The sequence below is a fragment of the Pipistrellus hanaki genome, assembly GCF_964339955.1.
Source record: "Pipistrellus hanaki genome assembly, chromosome: 3".
Taxonomy (NCBI): Eukaryota; Metazoa; Chordata; class Mammalia; order Chiroptera; family Vespertilionidae; genus Pipistrellus; species Pipistrellus hanaki.
In genome coordinates, this window is record NC_140505.1 from 152,036,875 (window position 1) to 152,064,427 (window position 27,553).

A 27,553-nucleotide genomic window follows, 5' to 3' on the forward strand; every position below is an offset into this window, starting at 1 on the left:
ATTTTACATGCACTACAAGTAGCTTTAACTTGAGCTGAGCTATGTATGTAGCTAAATTTAAGCCATGACTGATGGCCAAGGAAAAGTGCCTCAATTTTATTTTACATTTTGAAAAATGCTTACAAGTTCTATTAGACTTATTCTCAAATGCATACATTCAGAAATTAAATGTCAAGAGGCTCTACATCTCTTTAAAAACACATTCTTTTCAAAATAATAACAGGTTGGGAGAAAAGTTTATAGTAGAAACAAAAATGCTCTAAATGGACATGATTGTCTCACCTCCCCCCCAACACATACACCTCCAGGGAGACCAAATCCTTTCAGTATTTAAGATCTTACTTGTCTTTAATATAGCACAAAGACAGCTTTGAAATGACATTAAAATATCAATTTTAAAGATCTAAAAGACAGGCAAACATTTCAAGTCTGCAGAATGTGGGTTAGAATTAGATTTCCTTGTGTATTAGACTCTTTCCATCCTTGTTGCTATGTTGAAAAAAATGCATTTAAAAAGTCATAAAAGCTACTCCACTTGCTATTATAGATGCCTGTCATTCCAAAGCTGATCTTCTTCTTTAGCTAGATATGCACAGCAGCTTCACCCTAAGTTGCAATAAATGCCTTGAAGTTAGACTCCATAATTTTAAGCTAAACAAATAAACATGAGGCCTAATAAGGAAGGTTGAGACTAGACTTAAAAGGTCTAAATTGTACAAGGAGAACATGTAAAAAAGGAAATACCTTTATTTCATGTGAAGTAATAACAATCACTAGTACTATTTATTATTAATATGCATATTAGTAATTTTATTATTGGTAATATTAATAATCAAAGTATTAATTAAGAAAAATAAGGGTAAGCAAAGTCACAGAATGGGTCCCTACTAAGGAACCCCATTAAAGCTGCTGTCCAAAGGCCCATTTCTGAGCAGACTTGTATTTTTTTTAATATATTTTTATTGATTTCAGAGAGGAAAGGAGAGGGAGAGAGAAACATCAATGATGAGAGAGAATCAATGCACAACCCCCACTGGGGATCGAGCCTGCAACCCAGGCATGTGCCCTTGACCAGAGTCAAACCTGGGACTCTTCAGTCTTCAGGCCAATGCTCTGTCCACTGAGCCAAACGAGCTGAGGCTGAGCAGACTTATTTTAAGTCAAGCCTTGGTGATGTGTATGTACTGTATGCTATGTTCAAAGTCAGCAAATTGTATACATTAAATATGGGTAGGTTTGTGTATGTCAATCAGACCTCACTAAAGCTATGTTTGTTTGTTTGTTAAGAAATGGAAAAACAGAAGAGGAAAGGCTAACACTTTCTGCAAATAGCTTTTAGAAACAAGAGCTAAAAATCTCTCTAAAAATCTGAACTTTGACTCGTTTCACACTGAGTTAACTTGGAGGGAAGAGTTCCTTCCTGTCCTGAGACCTCCTTTCCAGAAAGCCTGAATTTCTACCATCAGTGGGTGAGACTTGTTCCCTTCTGTGTATGTGCAGCAAATAGAGAATGTTAGTGGTACCCAGTCTTTCCCCAACTTAGCTATGACAATGCTCAAGGTTTCTTATATAGTTGTAGTCTTTTCTGCTTTTAAAGTATTCAGGAAGAAAGTCATTATTTGGTTTGGCAATTTCTTTCTCATATTTAACCTAAACTTTCTATACTTTAAACGGATTTCCTCTTCAATTTTTTGTAGAAATGAGAGAGAATGTCCTGGTTGTGCTGTGTGAGAATTCTTTATATTCTTCATGAACAATCTTTTGCTCTGTTATGCACAGTACAAGATGCTAGACACCTACCATCTATTCGATCTGTTCAAGGTTCTGAGCATAAAAACCCAAAAGATAGTTGTCTTTAAGAAGCTCAGAGTCTAGTGAAGGTGACCATAGTGTGAACATAAAGTGAAATACAATCAGAGACTTCTAGGTGATGATGGCCAAAGGAAGGCATGGCCAGAATTTCAGATATCAATGAAGTGGGGCAGGGTGCGGGGGGAGAGGGGGAGGGAATTGCAAAAAAACAAAATTTTGGCCATAGCAATCGAAAAGTGAAAGGGAGCCAAAACCAGTTTGGCTCAGTGGATAGAATGTCTGCCTGCGGACTAAAGGGTCCCAGGTTCGATTCCGGTCAAGAGCTTGTGCCTTGGTTGCGAGCACATCCCCAGTGTGGGGGGAGGGGGGGGAAGAGATGGGGGTGCAAGAGGCAGCTGATCCATGATTCTCTCTCATCAATGTTTCTAACTCTCTATTCCTCTCTCTTCCTCTCTGTAAAAAATCAATAAAATATATATTTTTTTAAAGGGGGAAAAAGCTTTAAAAAAAATGAAAGGGAAATCATTCTTATACCATTACCTTCAGAAGTGGCAGAGAATGTCCCATCCCATTTCCTCCTAGAAAACAGAGCCTGACCTGAGACAAAACTTATCTGGAAAGATGAGGTTATTTGTGGGGAGGTTTGAAGAGTAGGAGGTGAAGGAATCCCCAGGCAAAATGAGTAAGGAAAAAAGTGAAATGAAGCAGAGGTGGAAGGAAAGTAAATATAAGATGGTGTTTTACTGAATTGACCAGAGCTTCATAAGAAAATAGAACCATTACTCAGCCATGTTGCTGTTGTTGTTATTATTATTATTTGTTAATCTGGTAAGTGTGAAATGACAGTTCATTGTGTATTTAATGATTATAAATGGCACTAAACATTTTTTGTCTTCATTGGATTTGCAGGTTTTACTGACCTGTTCAATGTTTGTTTGTTTTTTTTCCTATTTTTCTTGTGAGCCATTAGCTTTCTTTCTCCAAGAAAGAAAAATATGTGTAAAAAATATCTCTAATTTCTGGCTTATCTTTTAATTCTCTTTTTTGGATCTTTTGTTGAACAAAAGTTCCTAACTATACTACTGTCAAATTTATCAATCTATTTCTTTATCAGTTTTTAAGAAATACTTTTGAATTTGAGGTCATAAACATATACAATCAACTTGAAGTTGATTCTGAGCAGTATGAAAAAACAGTCTAACATTATTTCTTTTATTAATCCTTACCTGAGGATATTTTTTTTCCATTGAGTTCTAGAGAGAGTGGAAAGGAGGGAAGAGGAGAGGGAAAGAGAAAGAGAGAAACATCGATTCAAGGGAGACACATTGACTGGTTGCCTCCTACACACACCCCAACAAGGGCTGGGAATTGAACCTGCAATTCAGGTATGTGCCCTTGACCAGGAATTGAACCTGTAACTTTTCTGTGCCCAGGCTGATGCTCTAACACCATTGAGAATGCTGCCCAAGGCCTATTTTTTTTTTTTTTTTTTATGCATGTGGAGACAGAATTGTCCTAGAACTAATTAAAAGGCTATTTTTTTCTTCCATTGATCTACACTATTTATTTTTTTATGATAGGTATCTATATATACTTTGTGTTACTTTTAGACTGCTATTTCTGTTCCGTTGGTTTTTCTTTCCCTTTAACAATTTGACACTGTATTAATTTCTATTGCTTTATTTATAATGAACCTGGAAGTAATGTGGAAAATAGACTTATCCCTTGGCCTCCTTCAAGAATGTTTTGGCTGTTGGACATTAAATCCATAAATCAATTTGGAAAACACTGACATTTTTATAATACAGAATTTCCAGTAGAATAACTATGGTACTTTTCCCCTTTATTTGTCTTTTAAAATTACTTTTTACACTGTGCTGTGTGAGAATTCTTTATATGCTTGATGCACAATCTTCAAATTTTATGTCTTTATGAAGATTTAGATTTATTTGGTTAATCTTATTTCTCTAGGTTTTCTATATTTTTATACTATTTTAAATGCCTAATTTTAGCCATTCCACTTTGTATTTGTTGTTGATTTATAAAGTGTAACTGGTTGATTTTTGTATATTGATTTTTTTAATCTAGAAAATGTGCTATATTATAATACTAATTCTCAAAGTTTACCTGTTGATTCTTTGGGATTTTATTTCTCTGTAGACATTCACATTATAGCATTGGTTCTCCCATTCTATTCCTTTTACTTTGGATTTATTTTTCTTTGTTTTATTTCACTAAGAATTCCAATACAAGAACTGGTAATGGTAGGCACCTTCTTCTTCCCAATCTCAATGACATGTTTTAAATATTTCACAATTATGAATTTGACTATAGGTATTTTTGTAGAAAAACTTAACAAAGTTAGGGAAGTTTATTTGATTACTATTTTACCGAAAGGTTTTTGTCAAGAGTAAAGTTCAATTTTATCAAACACTTAAAAGCATCCGGAGCCGAAACCGGTTTGGCTCAGTGGATAGAGCATCAGCCTGCGGACTGAAGGGTTCCAGATTCGATTCTGGTCAAGGTCATGTATTATACCTTGGTTGCGGGCACATCCCCAGTGGAGGGTATGCAGAAGGCAGCTGATCAATGTTTCTCTCTCATTGATGTTTCTAACTTTCTATCCCTCTTCCTTCCTCTCTGTAAAAAATTAATAAAATATATATATTTTTTAAAGCATCTGTAAATGATAGAATGCTTCTTTTGAAATATGTTAAGGTATAAATTATGTTGTTTGATTTTTTAATATTAAACTTTATATTTCTGAAAGACATCCATCTTAGTCTTGATACTAACAGCTAACTCTGTTTCATAAATTCAAGATACAAGTAAAAAATTGTTTGTCATATTAGTATAACACTGTTGTCACTGCTTGAAAGATACTTAACGTCTTCAGGAAACTCACACACTAGTGAGGTTGACCAATATGGAAACGAACAAATAAAATACAAGAAGGATATTTTAATTATGTTAAAGTGCCTATTTCTCTTATTTTATTTTTAGATATCACAGGTGGCTTGTTGGCTGAGAAAACATTATGTCCCGATTCCAAGACTTATCTGGGATATCATTATGATACACATTCTCTGTTTGGCTGGTCTCAAGCAATACCTACTTTCTAGTGAGTAGTTTGTAAACCTCCTTGAAATGTTTTTAGTATTTGCACATTGTTATTAAAATGTCCTTTAAGAAATAGGAAATGTTTGTTTAAAGCCAGTGTTACATGTTATTGTTTCTTAATTTATTCAAGGACCAGTAAGTAATCTTCCTCTTTAAAGACTTTATCTTGCTGATTTATTATTTTTATTAAATTTTCTCATTAATTTTATATATATATTTAACAACCTGTTGCAGTAGCACAAAAGCAGAGCAAAATGATCTTATTAAAAGCATAAAAACTTGTCAAAGACAACTAAAGCTAAAATTTTGATTCAGATAAATGTTAGAGATTTTGGGGATAATTTTAGAATGTAGGAAGTAATTGTTAATAAACTTCACAAAGATTTTAGGGGTAATGTGCACTAGTACTACCTTCATCCTATTTGGTCACCTCTGGATAGAGCCATTTTAAGCCTCGTTAAATATTAATGGGTAAAGTCCCCACCATTAGAGGCATAAGTCAAAATTTGTGCTGCTATAAATTTAAGACACCAAGTGTGATACATCGGAAGCTTGGCAGGTAATCCTCTTCTCTCCTGGAATTAATAATCCCAGGTCCTAAGCATCCTTTCAGTGCCACCTGATTATGTGTCCCTCTGTGTTGCACCATTTCTGTCTTTCCCTGTGTATATCTACAGGGAGACTCTCATAGGCTGCATTAGTAGAATTAGGTTCAAGAGTTCAGGTATAGAACACTGTGTTTCCATTTACTGCACCCTTGTCTGTCTGAAACAGGTGTTCCTTCCAACAGAGGTTCATTAGAGTACCTCCACAATTTGTTCTAAGTATAGACAAAATATATATGGCTCATATAGTCAGCTGGTTTGATTTATAAAGTGAACTCTCGGAAATACTGGGTTTTACGGTATCAGGATCAAAATAGAACAGATTATTTTTGCCTTATACAAATACATCTCATTTTTAAGCTTTGGAATGTAGTCCTTGTCCTAGAGCCATGTGTTCAGGGACCTTAATGAAATCTGTCTGGTAAGCATGATAGAAAATTGCAGAGCTGAAGTGAACATAAGGGTCATTTAACCACAGTCTCTCCTACCTACTTCTGAAAAATATTTAGGTCTTAATTTGACAGAAAACAAAATTAATACATATACAGTAAACTTGATAGACAACATTCAGAATATATATTTAATAGGGATAATTATAAAAAACAGAATCAAGTGGCTTGCAACTGAAGCATAGTAATCTCCATCTTGTATTAAAAACTGCTGTTTGAATTCTCTGCTACTGTTAGATAGTCCTTAGTTCTGTAAACTCTGTCATTATAAACTCTGTCACTTTAGACAGTGTGTTATTCTGTAAAATGACTTTGTTTTTAGTTCAAATAATAGAAACAGATAAACTTAACTGTCTGACCTTGCAAGCTAGCCATCCAATGTAATAGACTAATACGGATAATAATTATGCCAAGTACAAACTCATTTTGTATTCAAGGTTACAACGTCTGTAACAATAACTCACACAGAGCCCTTTGTAATATCTGCAAACAAAGAGGCTCGAAGAGAATAAACACAGAAAGACTTCCTGTATGGGGGGCTCAGAGATTTGGAAAAAGATACCTCCCCCTGCGCCATGCACAATAAATGACTTGTAGTTAATTGGCTCGTTAAGGCATCTTGTATCTCACACAATGATTTATAATACAACACAACTATTTGAGGTTTATTTATTTTATTTTTTTAAAATGGTATTGAACTTATTTGGAGTGACATCTATATATATAAAAGCCAACTGGTGGAACAACCAAAATGACCAGAATCACCAGTGGCTAGCACATGCACTATGGTGGCCAACTGGCCTGATCGGGGGTTGGGCCAGCCAACCAACTGCCTGCAGCCCTTCCCCCCTGCCAGCCCTGCCCCTAATCACTCTCCCCCTTCATCACTGAAGTGTGATGTTCAGTGATTTTAAGTAAGTAAATGCTCTTCAGCCTTCATAGAACAGGAACCTGAATGACGAGTGATCAGGAGGAAAACTGCTCACAGTCTAGACCATCAGTCAGGTGTGCAGGAGAGGTGCCCAGCACAACCACCATCTTCCTACATTCTCTCTCCACTGCTTACTACCAAAGAGGGCAGCCAAATCACACCACAACCTCTCTTTAGAGGGTTTGTTGGAACTAAATCACACTACCTGTCTAGGAAGAGGCTGAGAAACAGAATCTGTAAGTGTCCTTGACACTAAAGTGCCTTGAAGCTTCAACTCATCTGACAGCCACATGTATACACCCTGAAAAGATCTTTGACACTAATAACTCCTCCTGGCCATCCCTGCCCCCAATTGCCCCCCCCCCACCTGATCAGGGATGGGTGGCCGAAACCCACCCATGTACAAATTCATGAGCTGTGCCACTACTTTGTTAATGAAATTATATAGCCTTCAAGTGTATAATTCTATAATACATCATCTATGTATTATATTTTGTGTTCACCACCTAAGTCTAGTCTCCTTCCATTACCATTTTGTCCTCCCTTCCCCTTCTGCTATTTCCCTCCACTCCCCTTTCCCTCTGATAATATACTATTGTCTGGGTCTATGCATTGTGTGTGTGTTTTCTTTGCTTAATCCCTTCACTCTTTTCACCCTTATTTTATTGAAAAGGTAAGGAATCAGTTCTTTAGATTTTAGAATGTATCACTCATACCTAGGTTACCCAAGAAATTGTGAATTGTGTTTCCCCCATCAAGAAATTTAGGCAAGAAGAAGATGAAGAAGGAGAAGGAGGAGGGGGAAGAGAAGGAGGAGAAGAGAGAGAAATAGGAGTAGAAATGTAGACAAGTATCCCTCGTCAGTGTTGAAAATTATATTTCTGAGTACTTTTCATACCTCAGGGATAAAAAATGAATGTGACTTCCAAATGCTGAACTTAATGGAACTCAATGAAAATTACTTCCCAGAGGCATAAAAATAGTTTTAAGTGGAAGCATTAGCAAGCTTCATCTAGAGAAGGCATAAAAGGTGTTTACTGAAATTATAACTACAGCCTCTATCATTCAATTTAATCTAACAGTTTAACTCCCCCCTCCTCATTATTTTACCCTTGAGAAACAAAATGATGAGTCTTGGATTTCTAGGTAGACAAATAATGGCCTAAAATTTCTATTCAAGTTGTCTAACCCGGGTGAAGCAGATCCGGGGCTGTAACTGCTGGGCACAGTTTAGAAAGTACAGGAAGGAAATGAGCCGTTAGTAAGCACTTGTTATGTGCTAGCTGGTTGTGAGAGGTTCTTTCATATATAACTTATTTTCATTTATACATATAACCACTCTGAGAAGTTAAGCATCATTAGCCCATTTTATAGTAGTTAAGTACCATGCTCAAAAGTTATATGTTATAATGATGAGCTAGAGGAAATTTAAACTACATCTGTTTGATTGCAAAACCTATTTCAGTTAACTTCTTATTTGTAGGTTAGATTTTAAAGTGCTTAAACATAGCGCCAAATAAATTCTAACTTCTCCGTTGGCTATAATTTTAGCTCTAACTCCAATGTAGGAAAGGAAATACTGGGAGAGCCTGGCACAGTCCTTATTCTAGGAGCGAGTGAAAACAGGGAGTAACTATGTGACTTGGCCTAAGTAACTCATCTTATATTTGGATCTTTCCAACCCCTACAGAGTACAATTAACCACGGTCATCCTTCCAACCCTAATACCCTCTTGCAAAAACAGATTTGAAAGTATGAAGTGGTCTGTGAAATGAGTCACCATTCTTAATGACAACCATTGTTTAAATTTCTATCTCTTTTTCTGATAATTAATTTTAGGAACTTCATCTTTCTTAGCCAAGGCTAAATGGCATTTTCTTTGCATAGCTAAATGTAAGTTAGCATCCTAAGAAGTTTGTGTAGCAAGGTGGTGTTACTTTCACCCATTTCAACTTCCAAGGAAGTATTAAAGAAATGATTGTTTCTTCCTTAGTGCTTTCAAGAAGTATTTATGGAACACCTACTGTATGGCAGGCATTGTTTTAGGCACTAGGGAATAGACCAATAAGATTATCAGAAATAGGTCCCTGATTTCCAGGAGCTTTATATTTCACTAGATTTTAGCAATTTTTTTTTCCATTATGAAAAGAGATGTATCAATTTTGTAAACAAATCAGTTTTTATTATGTATATTGTACATATGTGGATTGAAACACCTGTCAGAACTTCACTGAGGTAACAGGATGGTTTGATATACTGGTAAGCGGCCAAAAGAATATAAATGACAATCAAGGTTAGAAGTGAAGCTGAAATAGAGTGGAGACCAGATTTTGATGTTAAGAAGAAGAAAAAATAAACCCAAAATGGTTAAACATACAAGTTAAATTCAAACAAGAAACAACCAAAACAAAAACTTAGAATAATGATACTAAATATCTATACATGTTATTTTTATACCATATACATGTAAGGTTTCACTAAGAAAATATAATCAGTATCAAACTACAATTACTGGCATTTTCAACTGTAGTATAAAGGCAGCCACTGCCACATATTAAAAACAAAACAAAACAAAACAAAAAAACGCAGAATTTTAAAAAATGTAGATGCCAAGGACTCATTCCCAGATAGTCTGATTTAGTTGATCAACGATGATACCTTCCCTTTTTTTCTTTTAAAGTCCTCAGATATTTCTAATATACAGCCATGGTTGAGAAACCCTGTACTACCTTCCTGGTAGTATAACTTATAAGAAACATTTAGTATGAGAAAATTTGGTTTGGATGGTTAGCAATGCTTTTTAACAGCTGTTTCATGAAATGTGTAAAATGGTTTACATATGGCAAGTTCTCTTTTTGTTCTCTTCATTCCCACCATTTCATGTTCACATAGATTTATACCTTTGCTCAAATACTTAAATTATATGAAACAGGGACTTGTTCATGCACTTTAAGATCATGTGTTGGTTTTGTGTTGTTGTTTTTTTGTTTGTTTGTTTGTTCGTGGGGTGAGGGGGATATCCTTTTAGAACAGTACTAAAGAAAGTGTTTCTGTTTTCCCAAGTGCCTCTCAGAATGCCACCGGAAAGCGAGCATTTGTTTTGAGTCGTTCGACATTTGTCGGGAGCGGGAAATACACTGGCCATTGGCTGGGTGATAACTTTTCACGTTGGAGAGATATGCATATGTCAATCATTGGAATGCTAGAATTTAATCTCTTTGGGATTCCGTATGTAAGTTTTCAAATTAAACATTCAATTAAATTTAGGCCTGTCAACCCATGTTATTTGGGGCCTTCTATGAAGATAAAATGCACTCAAGTTGTTTCAGGACATCATAAATAATACGCTTCATAATGTCACTTTAGCATTGCCCTCAACCTATATAGATTTCAAGAGAACCACATATGTCTTAATTGTTTTTGTTTGTTTTGTGTCAGTAAGACACTTGGTCACGGTAAAACCAGAGGTTTATTTCCTCTGTCATTCACTTCTATCTTCACCCATTCACAATTCTTCTATAACCTTTTACGATGAGCTTTATAGGTAATATGTAAACAAAGAAGGGACAGACAATTTGGAAGGAGGAATAGAAAGCTCACTCAGGAAAAAAAGTGAAATTAAATCAGCAAAATGTCCTAAACACATAGCAAAATACTTTCTTATCTGAGCCCTAGTGATAAACAATTTAGCTGTGGAAGAATTGGCTGCTATGATAACAAATTTCAAAGTTTTATTGTAGCAGATTCCCCATATCCAAGTGACTTTTTACAAGAATAAAAGATAGTGCAATATTTGTCTTATTTTGGAAAGCTTCAAGTAAAATTGCTGTGTACTCAAATTCCGTGAGAATTGCATTTGTTGTTCAAGTGATGGATTAGGTACTTTCAAAGAAGAATTGTGAAATAAATATTGAAAGTGAAATACAACTTCAAGTTTTGTCTGGACTAGAAACTGACAGAGGCAAAAGTTATAATATAAGCAGCTTCATAGAGGAAGGGAGCATGACCTGTTCTTCCTCCACTGAACATTTTAGAGTTTTAGTAGAGTAGATCACAACCCCCATAGTTTGGGGAACTAACATTTTTATTACAAGTGACAGGTTTTATGACTCCATGCTTTATTTCTTCGTGCTATTTTTGCCTACAAACTTCAGCATTAATTGAGTTTGGGGGTTAAAGATAATATTTCTGAGAGGGGAAAAAAAGAGTTCAGGAATAAAACAATTTGGAGACTGAGAGACACCTTTCTTAGATATAAGGAAGCAAAGTATCTGTAGCTTTATATGATAAAAGGGAAAGCATAATTAGGTCTATAATCCTGAGGCTTTTGTTCCAGCCTGAGTGGTTAGCCACTAAGGATTTGGATTAGCTAAATGTTTTATGTCTTTAACTTCCATATTGAGGCAGGGAATTTATAGTACTGCACTTGGGGGGGGGGAAGCATTTGTATGCATATTTGATTACCTAAAACACTTATACTGTCATATAGTCCATAGAATATTTTTTAATCAAGGTGGGCAAGAAGGAATTATCACTATTTTACTCCAAATGTTTTTCTCAAAGAGGATCTTTTCATCTTTAGATTCCACAGTAAAAATTAAAAATAACATGTTTTAAAATTTTCAGCACAGGTTTTATGGCAAAATTAATAAGTGATATACTTTGAGGTCATAAAAATCTCTCCCCAGATTGGAGCTGATATTTGTGGGTTTAATGAAGAGACAACCTATGAACTTTGCCTTCGTTGGATGCAACTTGGGGCATTTTATCCCTTTTCCAGAAACCATAATGCAATTGGAAATAAGGTGAGTGAGAAGTAATGTAAAATGGTAGCTGCTGTACAGTATTCAGTATTAACCTGTACTTAAGAACTGGGGTTTGAAAGTACATATAGCATCATAAAAATAAGAATTAAATCAAACTTTTTAAACAAAGTTGTCAAAATATATGATTTCTTAAAATTTAGATATTATTGGTTTTATTTAAAAAAACTGCGAGAATAACTAAAAAATGAATGTTGGAGAAATAGCTTCTCTAAAATTATCCTTAAAAATGCATTTTTTACATTAAATAATTTTTATTTGTCAATTGCAGTTAACATACAATATTATATTAATTTCAGGTGTACAACTTAATGACTAGACATTATATAACTCACTAAATTATCATCCTGATAAATCTAATATTCGCCTGAAGCCATACATAGTTGATACTGGATTATTGACAATATTCCCAAATTGTATTTTACATCCCTGTGACTATTTTGTAACTACCATTTTGCACTTCTTAATCCCTTTAAATTTTCACTCATCTCCCTGGCCTTCCTACTATTTTAAAGGAGTCCTAACATTTCAGGTTAATACTGGTTTGGTGGTGAAAACTCCTTTAGCTTTTTCTTGTCTGAGAAAGTCTTTATCTGTCTTTCAATTCCAAATGATAGCTTTGCTGGTAGGGTAATCTTGGTTTTAGGTACTTGCTTTTCATCACCTTGAATATTTCTTGCCAATCTCTTTTGATGTGTTTCCTTTTTTATGTGTCTCCTCTCTTTGTTGAAGCTCTCACTGAGATTATTGAGGATCCTTATAATCAGTGTCTTGAACTCTGCAACTGGTAGATTACTTGTCTCCATTTTGTTTAGTTCTTTTATTGGAGTTTTATACTGTTCTTTCATTTGGGAGATGATTTTTTTTGTCTCCTAATTTTGGCAGCTCCCTTGTTTTGGTTTCTATCTATTAGTTAGAGCTGCTACGTCTCCCGAATGTGGTAGAGTGAGTTTACATAGTAAGTGTTCTGTAGAGTTCAGTGACGCAGCCTCCCAGATAACCTGAGCTGGCACTCTAAGTGTGCCACCCCCCCACCCTTGGGCTATGCATACATCCTTCTGTTGTTGTTGAACCTTGATTGCTGTTGTCATGTCAATGGCAGAGATTTACTCCCAGGTCAGTCAGCTTCAAGTGCAAGGACTGGCTGCAATCACTGTGAAGGGTCAACTGTGCAGGGGCTGATCCCTCAGGGCAGGAATGACTTCAGTGGGCTCTGGTGCCCGCTGAGTCTGCCCCTTAAGTGTGTTGCTGGTGGAGGTGGTTGGTTGGTACTTCATTTTGCTTCCCCAGCACTGGAGCTCAGAGGGGATGGATCTGAGTAAGTCGACACACAGGCTCTTAAAAGGAACTGTCTGGGACCCCTGCAGCACTTTGTCTCACTCAGCCACAATTCCTGCTGGTTTTTATAGCCAGAAGTTATGGAAACTTCTCTTCCCAGTGCTGGAACCTTGTCATAGGGCTCGGACCCTTTGCTCCCTGGTGGGGAGACCTTTAGAGCTGAGATATCCCTCCTGGTTTTTATCCACTATGAATGAGTGTGGGACCAGCCCATTTTACATCCCCATCCTTCCTCTAGTCTCGATGTGGCTTCTTCTTTATATCTTTAGTTGTACAAATTCTGTTCTGCTAAATTTCAGGCAGTCTGAATGATGGTTGTTCTGTAGTTGTAATTTTGTGTGTGTTTGTGTGGGGGGGGGGGGAGGGGTGCTATGGGAGGATTCAAGTACCACTTTGTCTACAGCACCATCTTGGCAGGAACCAAAAGTGCATTGTTGATACTTTCTCACAGAGGGAGCATATTGCAACCTTTTAAATAATCAGTTAACAAAACCTGCCTGTATAACATAAGGTAGCTGCAGACAAACCTGTAATATGTGTAGTTATTTTGCTTTAGTAGGTCAGAATCTAGCAAATTTCAAGTTTCTGCTTTGATGGCAGGCAGATATTATAGTATGAGTAGAGGCCTGGTGCATGAAATTTGTGCACAGTGGTGGGGGGGGGGTCCCTCAGCCTGCCCTGCACCGGCTCCAATCTGGGACCCCTCATGGGATGTCCAACCGCCAGTTTAGGAATTATCTCTGTGGGATTGGGCCTCAACCGGCAATCAAATATCCCTCCCACAATCCAGGACCATTGGTTCCTAACCACACACCTGCCTGCCTGCCTAATGTCCCCAAATGCCTTCCTCTGCTGGTCTGGTGACCCCAAAAGCCTTCCCCTGCTGGCCTGGTAGCCTCCAACTGCCCTCCCCTGCAGGCCTGATCTCACCCTCAATTTCCCTCCTCTGCAGACCAATTTGGTTCTAATTGGTCAGTTTCTATGCCAGTCAGGGTCAAAAGCTCCACCTCTTAGGCAGCAATTGGCTCCTCACAGTTGACCCAGATTTGGTTCTGATTGGCCAGGTTCTATGCCAGTCGGCATCTCTGGGCTTATCAACAGGGCCTAATCAGAAAGGCAGGGCTTATCAGTAGCCCCAGTGGAGGCTGGAAGAGAAATGGAGGCAGGGCTGCTGACCAGGCTCAGAGGGAAAGAGAGAGGCAAGTGCTGGTCAAAAGCTGCCACCACAGATGCTACAGTTCAGCCCCTACTTATCTCTTTAGGTCTCTTTCTGAGCCTGATTCACAGCCTCCTTAGCAGTCATTGCTAGGTCACTGGGCCTACAGCTGCAGTGGTCAGCTCTGTGTCACCGTGGAAACCCAGTGCTGACTTCCAGTTGATCAGCCTTTGATCGTGATCAGTGGTTACACCCTGGCTTTTTATTATAGAGATAATAAAAGACTAATATGCAAATTGGTAAACGATGGCATGACCAGTCGCTATGATGCGCACTGACTACCAGAGGGCAGATACCCAACCCAGGAGCTACTCTCTGGTGGTCAATGTGCTCCCAGAGGAGGAGTGCGGCTCAGCTAGAAGCCAGGCTCCCACCTCCGTGGCAGCGCTAAGGTTGTCCAACTGATGGCTTAGGCCCACTCCACCTGAGAAGCAGGCCTAAGCCATCAGTTGGACAACACCCAAGGGCTCCCAGACTGCAAGAGGGTGCAGGCCGGGCTGAGGAAACTCCTCCCTTCCCCTGAGTGCATGAATTTCATGGGCTGGGCCTCTAGTATAATATATTTGAGAAACAACTCTGCAATCTACTATTGTGAAAGGCTTCCAAGTTGAAATAAGTAATATTTTTTAAATGTTCTCTTTCTCCCTAACCACTAAAGAAGAAAATAAAAGTAAGACTTAAAATTTCCCATTTCAGTTATTAGGTCTGTTGAAATGTTTCTCTTTTATAGGAGCAAGACCCTGGGGTATTTGGAGAAGAGTTTGCTGCTATTTCCCGTTCTGCATTAAGGATTAGATACTCATTGCTGCCTTACTTATACACCCTCTTCTACCATTCTCATGTCAGCGGAAATACAGTGGTCCGAGGACTGATGCATGAGTAAATCACATTTAATAATTGTTCCAGTGTTAGGTTTTTTACAATATAGATCTTAGGAACTTGGATTCTCCTACTAAGGGAATTATGTGGGGATTAAATAAATATGCAAATCAGTTTTCCTCTCCATTGACTATGATTAGAAATAGTTTACAGATTTGAAAAATTTAGTTGAGAAGACTCTTTCAATCACATAGCAAAAACAAAAGTTGTGTCTTGCTGTCTAAAAAGTTCGGAATATAGAAAAAGAATGAAACGTGGTCCCTGCCCACAGAGAACTGGGAAGGTTGCAATGAACAGATTTGAAAGTAACTTAGTATAATATAGAACATTATATATTTATGTCTCAATTATGTGGCATAACCTATAAAAATTCAAAGAAAGGCAGGGTCAATTTGAAATGGAATGGGCAGCTCCATGAAGGAGATGAGATTGATGCTGAATCCTTAATGGTTGTTTAGGATGCATAAAGGAACAACAAAAACTGAAGACAATTTGATTGCTTGGTATAGTTTTGACCTTAGTTTTAATGCCCATTTACCTTCTAGTCAGGGAGGACAAGTGATTTCAGTTGCTTTACTTGAAAATAAGATGCTATTCCTAAAACTCTGTTTGTACCCTAAACCTTTCCCTGTTTTTATCTTTTTGGTGTTTTTTTGGCGAGTGTGAGGTGGTTGAGTAATACTTTAGTTTCCTATGAAAAGACATTAATTTGATTAAATTAATATTTTTTCACCTAAAAAAATCCAGATTTACATCAGATCCTCAGACTCATGGAATTGACAGAGCATTCCTTTGGGGACCTGCTTTAATGATTACTCCAGTACTTGAAGAGGTAAGGACCAGAGTTTTATACCAGCACAGTATAGTTATTCATAATAATTTACCTTGGTGCCATTTGATACAACCAGTCCAGGCTTGCTATATATTCTTCTGTTTTTCTTACTTCATTTTCATTCTTGTATTTGAAAACAATGTATTTACATATTTACTAGAGGCCTGGTGCACGAAATTCACGCACAGGCGGGGGGTCATCCCTCAGCCCAGCCTTTACCCTCTCACAATCCAAGACCCCTCAGGGGATGCCCAACTGCTGGTTTAGGTCTGATTCTGCAGGGATCCCTGCAGGATCAGGTCTAAACTGGCAGTCAGACATCCCTCTCACAATCCGAGACCACTGGCTCCTAACTATTCACCTGCCTGCCTGCCTGCCTGATTGCCCCTAACCATTTTGCCTGCCTGCCTGATAGCTGCTAACCGCCTCTGCCTCAGCCTCCTCTGCCGCAGCTTTGTCCAAAAGGATGTCCTGAATGATGTCCGGAAGGTCTTTCAGCAGTCTGGTCTAATTAGCATATTACCCTTTTATTATTATAGATTCTACCTAACGTAAAATAAACCTCATATTAAATAAATCTCAACAAAACTGAAATATATGCTTTTGCTATTTAGAGATTCTGAAATTGATCTCAAGATAATTTGCGGAAGTAAGATTTTGACCCCCCAAATATAAGAAGAAAAGAAATAAAGTACTTTGGTCACCTATGCCAGTGGTCGGCAAACCGAGGCTCCCGTTGCCCGACCCACCAACACCCTCACTTCTTCTAATGCCACTTCTTCAAAATAGACTCACCCAGGCCAAAAACTGACTTCTGCTCATGGGCCACAAAGTTTCAATTGTACTGTACATGCACGCTCGCATGTGGTATTTTGTGGAAGAGCCACACTCAAGGGGCCAAAGAGCCATATGTGGTTTTCGAGCCGCGGTTTGCCGACCACTGACCTATGCTAATGTAATAGCAGTAAAGTCTATTCTGAGAATACCAGCTGCTTTATTCATTTTTTTTTTGGGGGGGGGGATTTAAAAATTGCTGCTTCAAATCCATTTTTCCTTCTCCTCCAGATGGCTCTTTACCCAGACTTTAGTTACAAAGAGAGGGAAAACATGACTGTAACCTGAGAGAACTGGGGGCGAAAGCTACACATGCAGGAGAATAGGCAGGATGGATGTCCTGAGGACGTGTTGACCACAAATCAGTGCCAACTTTCAGGACTGAGTATTGGAATTTCCAGAAATAGAAAAAGTATTCTCAAGGCTGACTGTTCATTGTGCCGAGTTTCACTAGCTTTTGAACTTGTCATGATTACACAAGAACTGAAGTTGGACCTTTATGGGATTCTTCTAAGCAACTATTTTCTGTATTTTTGGATTGTTCTTGAATTTACCACAGCTCTACCTAAACACACACACACACACACACACACACACACACACACACACACACAACATATACGAGTATAATATAGGCCAATTATAATAATGTGGTCTACTATATCTGTTTATATATACACATCCATATATGTATATAAATCTGAAGCATATGCATAGTAATATATGTAACATACAGAAGAACAAATCTATACTTAGTAAGAACTCAAGATTATTTAAAATAAATGGATAAATATTTCATATTTTACATTTTTTATTAAGTACATCACAATTGCCATTGAACTAAAATGCCACAAAGTACTTACCTGGTTAGTAATAGAATATATTTACATTATACTGAAACAATATTTTGAAATATAGCAAACCCAACTAGGCTTTTTAGAAAACATTATCAATAGTATACATTCATGTGCAGTAATCCAGACATGAAACATATTTTCTGATAAATATGTTTATCATGTTTCATGGAGGTTCTCTAGCCCCACTGCATAATCGTGTCTGAGTTGAATAGTACTTGGTTTTAATGATAAACATGATAGAATTCAATATCAAGAGAACAAAATGTAGTTTTACTAGAATACTTTAATTAAAAAGGGGATTGAAAAGTCAAATGTTTTCTTTTTTTTCACAGGGAGCAAGATCTGTGTATGTATATTTTCCTGAAGCATCCTGGTTTGACTTTTACACAGTATGTATTTTATTAAAAAATAATAATCTATGATCTCAGAGATTTACATGTTTTTTTTTCCCACGGTATATATATATTATTGATTTCAGAGAGCAAGGGAGAGGGAGAGATAGAAACATTGGTCAGCTGCCTCCTGCATGCCTCCTACTGGGGATTGAGTTGGAAACCTGGCCATGTGCCCTGTCTAGAATCAAACCTGGAACTTCTTACTCCATGGGATGACATTCAATCCACTGAGCCTCTCCGGCAGGAGTTCACTATTTTTTATATGACTTCTAGAACATTGGACTGGATAATGCTGATGCTGTGACTCTTTATGAACTCCCCCGCCCCCCCTTTTTTTTTTTTTTACAATTGTTTGCTCCTCTCAAAATGGTGTAATTAAGCCATAAATAGATTGGCATATGTTTAAGATGAGAGATAGAATGTTGTGGGTTTTTTTAGGAGTAGACATTTATTTTATGCAAACACTCAAATCCTTAAAAACAAATGACTCTACCTAGTGATATTTTCTTGTTTGCAGAGTGTAGGAGATACTATAATTTATGAATCTGATACTTTATCTTGCAAGAAACAGAAGCCCATTCAAGCTTGCTCAAGTATGAGGTTTATTATGGGAATACATATGAAATGACAAAAAACAATCTTATAGAAATCTAAGACCAGCACCTCTAACAGCACTGGATTTCCTGGAAAAATTCAGGATTCAATTTCAAGTTTGTGAAACTTCAGCCCATGTTGTGCCATTATCAGGACTCAGAATTCCATGGCATCATTTTTGTCTTATTAACAACTGGCTTCCAAAGATCCCCAGTGTCTAAAGGACTCTATATTTTGGAGCTATATTTTGTAAAACTTTGGACTTCTGTTTTATAATGGGCATATTTCATTACATCATTTGTGCTTCTATGTAAGTGGCAGGCTATTTTCCATGTCTTATATTTCAAATTCTTAAGGACAATAATTTAATTGATCTAACTAATATTTTCACATAAATTACACCCAGTGGGGGCTAAGCTGTCCATATGGGGGCGAACAGTGGAACATGAGGGAAGCAATATGACATCTCTTCTATAACTGAGTTCTCTTCTGTGATTCTTTTAGTATGTTTTGATGAGCATTAGCTAATTTCACCCAGTCTTCAAGGAACTTTTATGGGAATATATTTAGATGATAAAGATAAGACTAATTCCGCATTTGAAGAAAGGACATACAATCTATTTTCAAATTACCAGTTAGTTGTGACTGGGGGAAGTGGTATTATTAATTCTCCATTCTGTGGTCAGGTTATTATTGTATCTTAAACAATTAAACCAATGGTTTTCAAACAATATTCTGTAGAGATGCTTCCTACATTTCCTTAAATATTTGCATTAAATTTCATGTCTTAATAAAATTGTTTTTTTTTAAAAAAGTACAACAAAAATGCTCACACAAAAGCATTATTAATCAAATTTTAACACTTTGGAGCCCAAAGTTAACTTGTATTCTTGCCATTTAACTTTTTAGTTAAGTAAATGTGGTTATAAAGTTGAACTGCTGAAATTAGTATATGCTATTGAATGCTGCTTTCTTGTGTTTTTACACATTGGAGTTTATGTAAGTTTTTTAAAAAACAGTGACATAGACACTTAAGTCATCCTTTTTATAGTAAATTCCATGGTGTTTTGTTGCATTTCAACAGAAATTTGGATTTCAACTTCCTGTGCCTCCTGAAATCTATTACTTGTTACCAGTGATGTCATTGGAGTGGTTAACTCTGGCTTGTTCTGTGCTAGGGGGAGCAAGTACCACCTTCTTGGCTAAAGAAGTCTGTTGAAGTTCCTGCTCCTCTGGATGTAATTCCCCTTTTCATTCGTGGAGGATATATTCTGCCAATACAATTTCCAGCCAGAACAACAGTGCTGAGGTATTAGGCAAATTCTGTCAGGAGACCTCACCTTGAGCTAGGGGTTTGACCTTCCTGTGTAGTCAAACTTCCTTACTGGTGACTGAGGAGAGATTGTCTATGAGTATGAGACCGCTGACAGGAGGTGGCTTAATCAGCAGTGCAATTAATATTGGTCCATGTATGTGTTTGTACATGAGTATGTATGAGTCAGTGTGTTCATGTGTGCCTATGAGAGAAAGAGAGAAAAAGAAGAGAAGGAACAGAAGAAAAAAGGAGAGACATTAGCAGGTGATGTGGTTGGGCATTTCATCCACCTATAAGCTAGCTAGTCTAAAATATCTTCCCATTGTAATTTTAAAGATAGCCAGTGATTTTTAATTCATGAATTCATAGGTTTTATATGAAGGCTATGTTAGGGTCTTCATGCTTTTATCTATTGAAATTATGTTTAATCCTTTTTTCCCTCCATAGATATGTAATCAAATAATTTGCCTAGCAAATAAGCAGAATTTTTAATAATTATTATTTTATATTTCCATTTTACACCAAAGATTCATAATAGCAGTTCAAAATCTATAATCAGCATTAACTGAAAATAAAATCATTTAAAAATATGCATTATTATTAGAGAGGAGTTTTGGCTAGACACTTTGAAATATAAAAAAGTCCCTGAGGATCCCTTGAACTATATGCTAAATTTACAGTTTTTAAGCACTAACTTGCAAAGTAAATTCATTTGATTTCAAGTTAGTATATTTTAGTTCATTTGCAAGAAAGAAGAGAGGGTCTCATGCTTTTTCATTTTAATAGAAGCAATTTAATGAAGTAAGTATATTGTATATCAAACCAAAGTATTTTCCTTAAGGAATTCTCACTATAACTCAACTTCTCCAAAAGTAAAATTGTTGTATCAATTCTTTTGTCTATGCAATTGACTGTGCAATTCTTTTGTCTATGCAATTTTGGGTTACCAAGTAATTAGCATCAAATCCTTGAGTCCTGTCTCCACGTGGAATCACAAAAAGAGGGCACATGGATTCTGGCATCCTTGCTCTTGAGAGTTAATATGACTCCCAGCACAGTAGACTCTTTGAATTGCTATTCAAACTTCATTTTTCTGGAATCGCTTTGATCATACTTTAAAAATTAGCTCCCAGTTTTCCAGATCCAAAGACTGGCAATTTTGTAGATAAATCAGAGAGTGAGGGAGTATTTTCAATAAGCATAATACTTATTTTATTACTTTATTAATTATAGAAGCCTTTGCTTCTTTTTTTTTTTTTTTAAGTGGGACACATTTAAGAGGCCTATGCTATTGAAATCACTCATTTCCCCTTAGACTGAGCAGTTCAGAGCAGAAATAGGTTATTTAAGGATATTTTAAGTTTCTTATCACTAGAAATAGTCAAACATAAGCCAAGTAGAAATTTGGTAAAGGTGTTTAAGAAAGGACTCAAGATTTTTCTAGGTGGTTCCATGAGATGATAGGAGTTAGGTCCTTCTCAATTTGAAAATACAAATTTTCTTCTTTTTTCTACAGCCGGTTGAATCCTTTTAGCCTGATAATTGCTCTAGATGAACATGGTGAAGCATCTGGCTCCCTTTTTTGGGATGATGGTGACTCTATTGGTAAGTAGACCAACATGTACAACAGTTGGAAGGTTCTGAATTTCAATATGACTTCACTTAAAATTAAAAATTGGAGATCTAGTCCAAAAAAGTAAGTTTGACATAATGGACACCATACTAAGATTCTACTTCCACCCACATTACTATCCAGGAACCTGAAAATTTCCTCAGATCTAGCTACTCCTCTGGGTTAATCCACACAGGAGAGACCATTATCTTTAAGAAAGTGCAATATATGATATTTATACATTATCACCAAGAAGGTAATAACAAATCACACTGTGGTTACCTGAGAGAAGACAACATTTACTTATTAGTATGCTAAAATAGATTTTTTTTCTCATTAATTTATTCTCACCTAGGAAGGAATAGAGATTCTAATCTTGAGGAATCAAACTTTGAATAGAAATTTGTAGGAACTTGGCTCTGGTGGCATAGATGTTAGGGTAGAGCAGCGATCAGCAAGCTCATTAGTCAACAGAGTCAAATATCAACAATACAACGATTGAAATTTCTTTTGAGAGCCAAATTTTTTTTAAACTTCTTCTAATACCACTTCTTCAAAATAGACTTGCCCAGGCCATGATATTTTGTGGGAGAGCCATGCTCAAGGGGCCAAAGAGCCGCATGTGGCTCGAGAGCCGCAAATTTACCGACCACGGGGCTGGAGGAAGGAAGAACCGTATTCTATGGTGAGAGACATGGACCACAGTTTGAAGAATTGTGTGTAGTAGAGGAAGGGGTATAACTTGAACTGAGAAAACAAGTCAAGATTTAGCTGCGATGCCCAGCTAGAGTGGCTCAATTACTTGTGTGTCATCCTGTGGGCTGACAGGTGTCAGGATCAGGTTCCGTTCCCAGTCGGAGGACATAATTGGGTTGAAGGTTCAATCTCCAGTCAGGGCACATACAGAAGGCAACCAATCTATGTTTCTTACATCCATGCTCCTCTCTAACTCTCTCTCTCTATTCCTTCTTCCCTCCCTTCCTTTCTTCCTCCTCTCTAACCATGTCCTCTGATGAGAATTTGAAGAAGAAAAAAAAAAAAAAGATTTAGCTGGCTAAGGCACAATATCAATGGTTTTGTTTATTCATTTATCTCTTATTATCCCCATTATCTCCATAATCTCATAGATCAGCCAAATATAGCAAAGACTTTCCCTGGAAGAATAGAAATGACTTATATTGTTAAGAAGATAAGTACTCTACCTATAGTGATAAATATACTCAAAGCAGCCACATTTTGAAAATATAAATGAGTTTTCAAGAAAATGGGCACTATTCCAAAGAGATGATAATGCCTGTGCATATAGGTTACTCCTGAGAACATTTCTTCTGTCATCGTATTAGTTGACTTTACATCCGTCTTTATTTCCTTGCCTCTCTTTCATAAGCAGGAAGCACAGAAGGACAAACATTTTTATAAGGAAGATGAAAAGGTAGAAAAAGAGAATGTGAAAAAGGAAATATAAAGGTGAAAAGAAAGAGGCGCTCCTAATTTTACATATAGACAATATGGCTGGTTCTGTGGTAGGAACTGAGAGTGTACAGAGGCTGTCAATGCTTGTATTTTCATGGCAATCAGCAGTATCCATTTTCATTCCTCCCTTCTCTCCACCCAGCGAATATGTCAGGAAGCACTAATTAAATCACTAACACTTGCAAGACTGTTTTTAAATTTTGGAGGACAGGAATTCAAATCAAAAGAGAAGCAGGGACAAAGACAGATACCTCTGTCTGTGATAGTGAGTTTGTCTGTGGACAGTAAAGAGAAATGTGGGAGGAGGTTGTCTACAAAGTTTTATGCCATATTCCTCCATACTAAATGGAAGTGTTGAAACTTATCTTAAACAATGCTCTTTTCTCTTCATTTTTCTATATAAAGTAAGTATGGAAAATGAGGAGAAACGTGGGAGGCAAGGCAAGATGATGAGGTTTACTTCCTCAGGTTACCTATTTTGCATTTTCCAAAGGCCATCAATAGAAATGTAAGTTTGATTATTCACTTTTCCCCCCTCAGCAATTGCTAGGTAATTTAGAGGATTCCAAGTACAAGGTTTAGCCAAGACCTGTGGACATAGGAGTTTAATTAATCAGAATTTAAATTTAAAAAATAGTAAAAAGTAAAATCAACCTTTATTTTCTAACACTAATACTTATTTTGCAGATTCTGTTGAAAGGGGAGTGTACTCCTATGTGGAATACAAATACAGTAATGTAAGTGTAAACGTTCAGTATTTGTTGTGACATGATAGTTCATTTATATGAAGAAAGTATATTCTAATGGATTTTAAAAAGTAAGAAGTATTTAAAAGTATCAGCAATTCTCCATACCACTTTGAGCTGTACAATTCTGTGTTTTATCATGGTTTAACATTCTTTCTTCTCTTTCTTAACGACAGGGAACTCTGAAAGCAACTGTGATAAAAAATGGCTACAATGGAATTACTCCTCTGGCATATAGCAGTATTCAGATCCTTGGTCTCACTTCAAAGCCAAATGTTATTTTTATGAATGGGAAAACCATCCCAAGCAACAGAATGAAGTATAATTCCAATGGGGTAAGGTTTAAACACTACTGACTAAAATGGCAGATTTTCCTTATTAAATGTCTAGGGCTAATAATTGAATTTTCCCTGAATGTTACTTCCTTGCCAAAGACACAGATAACATTTCTAAAATAATAACTTGCATGGTTTTGAAACTCAAGGAAGAAAAATTAGCATAGAACTATATTTTCAGATAAAAGGATGCACATGTCAGGTCTAGAAACTTTGTAGGGTTAAATGTCACAAATGATGTTATGTAAGGCTGGGTGTTCCTTGCTAAATTTAACATAAAGAAAGGATAAATGGGTGGCTAAAATAAATGAGAATAAAAGCGGATAGAAAATTGGAAGTGGAAGGTTCTGGATGGACTATATTTCAATGCCTTAATTTAACAGATGACAAAACTGAGCATCCAAAGAGATGAAGTTACTTTCAAGGTCATGTACTTTAATAATTGACAGAACTAAGTCTTGACCTTGAAATTCCTGACATTTCACAGCTCTTTTCCTTTTATTTCTGTTCCATTTGGCAATGAAACATTAATTTATTGGACTCCTATTAAGAATTTTAAAATCTTTATTTGTTATAAAAACATGCTCACCAATATAAGACATGATCCCCACCCCTGAAGAACTTAATAGCAAGCAGAATAGACACCAAAGCCCTAAATAGGATGAGGGATCTATAGATTTCAGAGCCTCTGAAGTCTTCATTGTATTTCTAATACCTTTATCACACAATGAAACATATGGTCTTTAATACTTACACAGAGCAGTAACACAGATACTGAATTTTCATTCCCTTCTGTAAAATTAAAAAGTAATTGATGACAGGGTAATCTATAGTAATAAAAGCATAATATGCTAATTAGGCCAGACAATCTTCTGGATGACCTTCTGGAAGAAGCTGCAGCAGCAGTGGGGGGCCAAGATAGAGGCAGCCACTGTGACAGTGAAGGCCAAGCCAAGCCAAGCCCCTTGCACGAATTTCATGCATTGGGCGTCTAGTTTAAATAATAATATATTAAAAATGTATTTTCCCCTAATTGAATGGAATTTCAATCTGGGGAATTTTGTTGAGTAAGTTGTTTGATATGTTAATCATAACAGTAATTCTTTATTTGAAGTTTTATGATTTACAGAAGACTCTTAGCAACATGAATTTGTTTGATTCTCAACATGCTCCTGGGTAGATCTGTCTGGCCAGATTATCATACAGACTTCAAAGAGGAAGAAACAATGGTTTAGAATGATGTTGCAATTAGTAAGGAAGAGACAGGAAATCAGAGCTGTCCTTCCTTTTCCCTCTGTGCTCTTTCTCTTTCCTGATAAGTGAAAAATGATTGATATGTCAAAAAACTAGAAACAACTCTATTGGGGAGTTAGTTTCACAAATTTTGGTTTCATGTATGTGTGTGGCTGATCTTGAATGGAGAAAAAAATCCCAGAAGAACTTGATAAAGTTCTGCAGAATACAAAGATCTCTTTTGAGTAAAGTAAGTTAATTGGAATATTTAATAAACTTAATTCTTAGAGTGTATGAAGCACTTGATAACTGTAATTTGCTCCAATATATATTACGTATTAGATATGTTGTATATAAAATATACACTATATATTACATGTAAATAATTAAATTATCCCTTAACATTTCATTACATTTGATTATCTTTTTAGCATCATATATTAATTCTAATATCTTCAACTATAACTAAGTTTCTTTATATTGATTTACATTTTCTAATTTATTTATTCTCTTATGTTACAGAAAATCACTTTATGGATATCTGCACCCCTTTTGCAGGAGTTAACCATTTCTTTTGAATATTGAATAATAACCAAAACAACAATAGTGAAAAGTTATCTGTAGCAATCACTTAGAACACTTAACAATTATTTGAATAAATGAAAATAATTGTTTAATTTGAATAGCAATACTATTAAAGTATTTCAATCTTGTGTGTGTATATTATTCAAGTTATCTGACATTTGTCTCTTACAAAAGCAGGGGGAAATGTTGGATAAAACTTCCTCTACCTTATAAGGACTGATAGATGTCAAAATGATGAGCTGATAGAAAGGTTATATTATCTAGTCTTCAAAGCAAACCTTTGAAAAACTTATTGAGGTATTTTTAACTAAGTAGAAGGCTTGTGAGCCCCAAAAGTAGTGGGACTCGGGAATTTTAAGAAACTGTTTACTTAACTTTTCAAAGAATTGGCATAATCATTGGCTGTATCAAGTTAAATATTCACTGGTGACTAGGGTACTGAGGTATCTAGAAACCAAGATAGAGTTTAAGATCCCAAAGTCAAGTAAGGAAAGTCTTTCATTACTTTCATGAAGGGGAATGAGTAGACCTTTGGGCAACTGTCACTGACAAATGACCATTGGATTGGCCAAGGGGATGCTGTTGGTGAACATGACAAAAGGGGACCAAGTGGACTGGATTAGGTCCAAGAGAATGTGGAAGAGGAGTGAGGATAGATACATCTTTAGAGGAGCTTAGTTGTAAATGGCAGTGGTTGGAGGAAATGTGGGTACAAGTGTGCTGTGTATGTTGACTTTTTTATTTAAAAATAAATTGTAGGCAATAATTTGCTGGTGTCTAAAATATGTATTTAGTTGTACATTGTTTGAGATTAAGACTGACCTCTTTGAGTAAAAAATAAACCCAAATAAAAATCCACAACACATTGATTAGAATGGCTAAAATCTTCTAAAAACTGATAATTCCAACTGCTGGTGAAAATGCAAAGCAACAGGAATCCTTATTTGGAAATGCAAGATGCTAGAACCACTTTGGAGAACAGTTTCTTATAAAAAAAAAACAAAAAAAACTAAATATACATTTAACATGTGACCCAGCAATTATATTCCAAAGTCAATTGATTTGAAAATGTCTGTCCACATAAAAACCTGCATGCAATTTTTTTTAATAACAGTTTTATTTATAATAACTAAAAGCTGAAACAACCAAGATGTCTGTCCTTCAATGGGCGAATATACAGGGGAAGTTATGGAAAAAGACATGTAGGTTATGATTAGTACAATAGTTTTATTGATTCTGTTTCACATACTCACAAGCTGTAAACCCACTTTTTCCCACTCCTGTGTATATGGCAATGACACCCAGTAGCAATGGACATACCCAAGACTCAGATCTTATCTTTTAATAACATTCTTCAATAAAAACAAAACAAAACAGGCATCTTTGAAGAAATGGCTATTTCTAGGGCTGTGACAGAAAAAATATAAAATGAATCTGGAGCATAATGTTATACCAAAAGTAAAGAAGTTCAGAAAAAAATAACATGATGGGAGTGTGTCAAAGAGAGACAAGAGCCAACTGACTAATTTCCAAAGGCCAAACTGGGACCAATTTGAGCAACAAAATTAA

General features: G+C 36.3%; 1 protein-coding gene across 1 annotated transcript in view; it reads left to right on the top strand.

Moving 5' to 3' along the window:
• LOC311619459 (sucrase-isomaltase, intestinal-like) overlaps positions 1-26,112 on the top strand; it is an 83,171-nt gene extending 57,059 nt beyond the window's left edge. The window contains exons 13-23 of the mRNA XM_084877847.1: positions 4,816-4,933; positions 9,981-10,149; positions 11,606-11,722; positions 15,025-15,173; positions 15,921-16,005; positions 18,029-18,085; positions 19,864-19,994; positions 21,517-21,605; positions 23,773-23,822; positions 24,008-24,166; positions 25,922-26,112. Of these exons, the coding sequence (XP_084733973.1) occupies positions 4,816-4,933; positions 9,981-10,149; positions 11,606-11,722; positions 15,025-15,173; positions 15,921-16,005; positions 18,029-18,085; positions 19,864-19,994; positions 21,517-21,605; positions 23,773-23,822; positions 24,008-24,166; positions 25,922-25,984 (1,187 nt within the window). The 3' untranslated portion in view covers positions 25,985-26,112. The remainder of the gene's footprint in view (positions 1-4,815; positions 4,934-9,980; positions 10,150-11,605; positions 11,723-15,024; positions 15,174-15,920; positions 16,006-18,028; positions 18,086-19,863; positions 19,995-21,516; positions 21,606-23,772; positions 23,823-24,007; positions 24,167-25,921) is intronic.
• Positions 26,113-27,553: the final 1,441 nt, after the last annotated feature.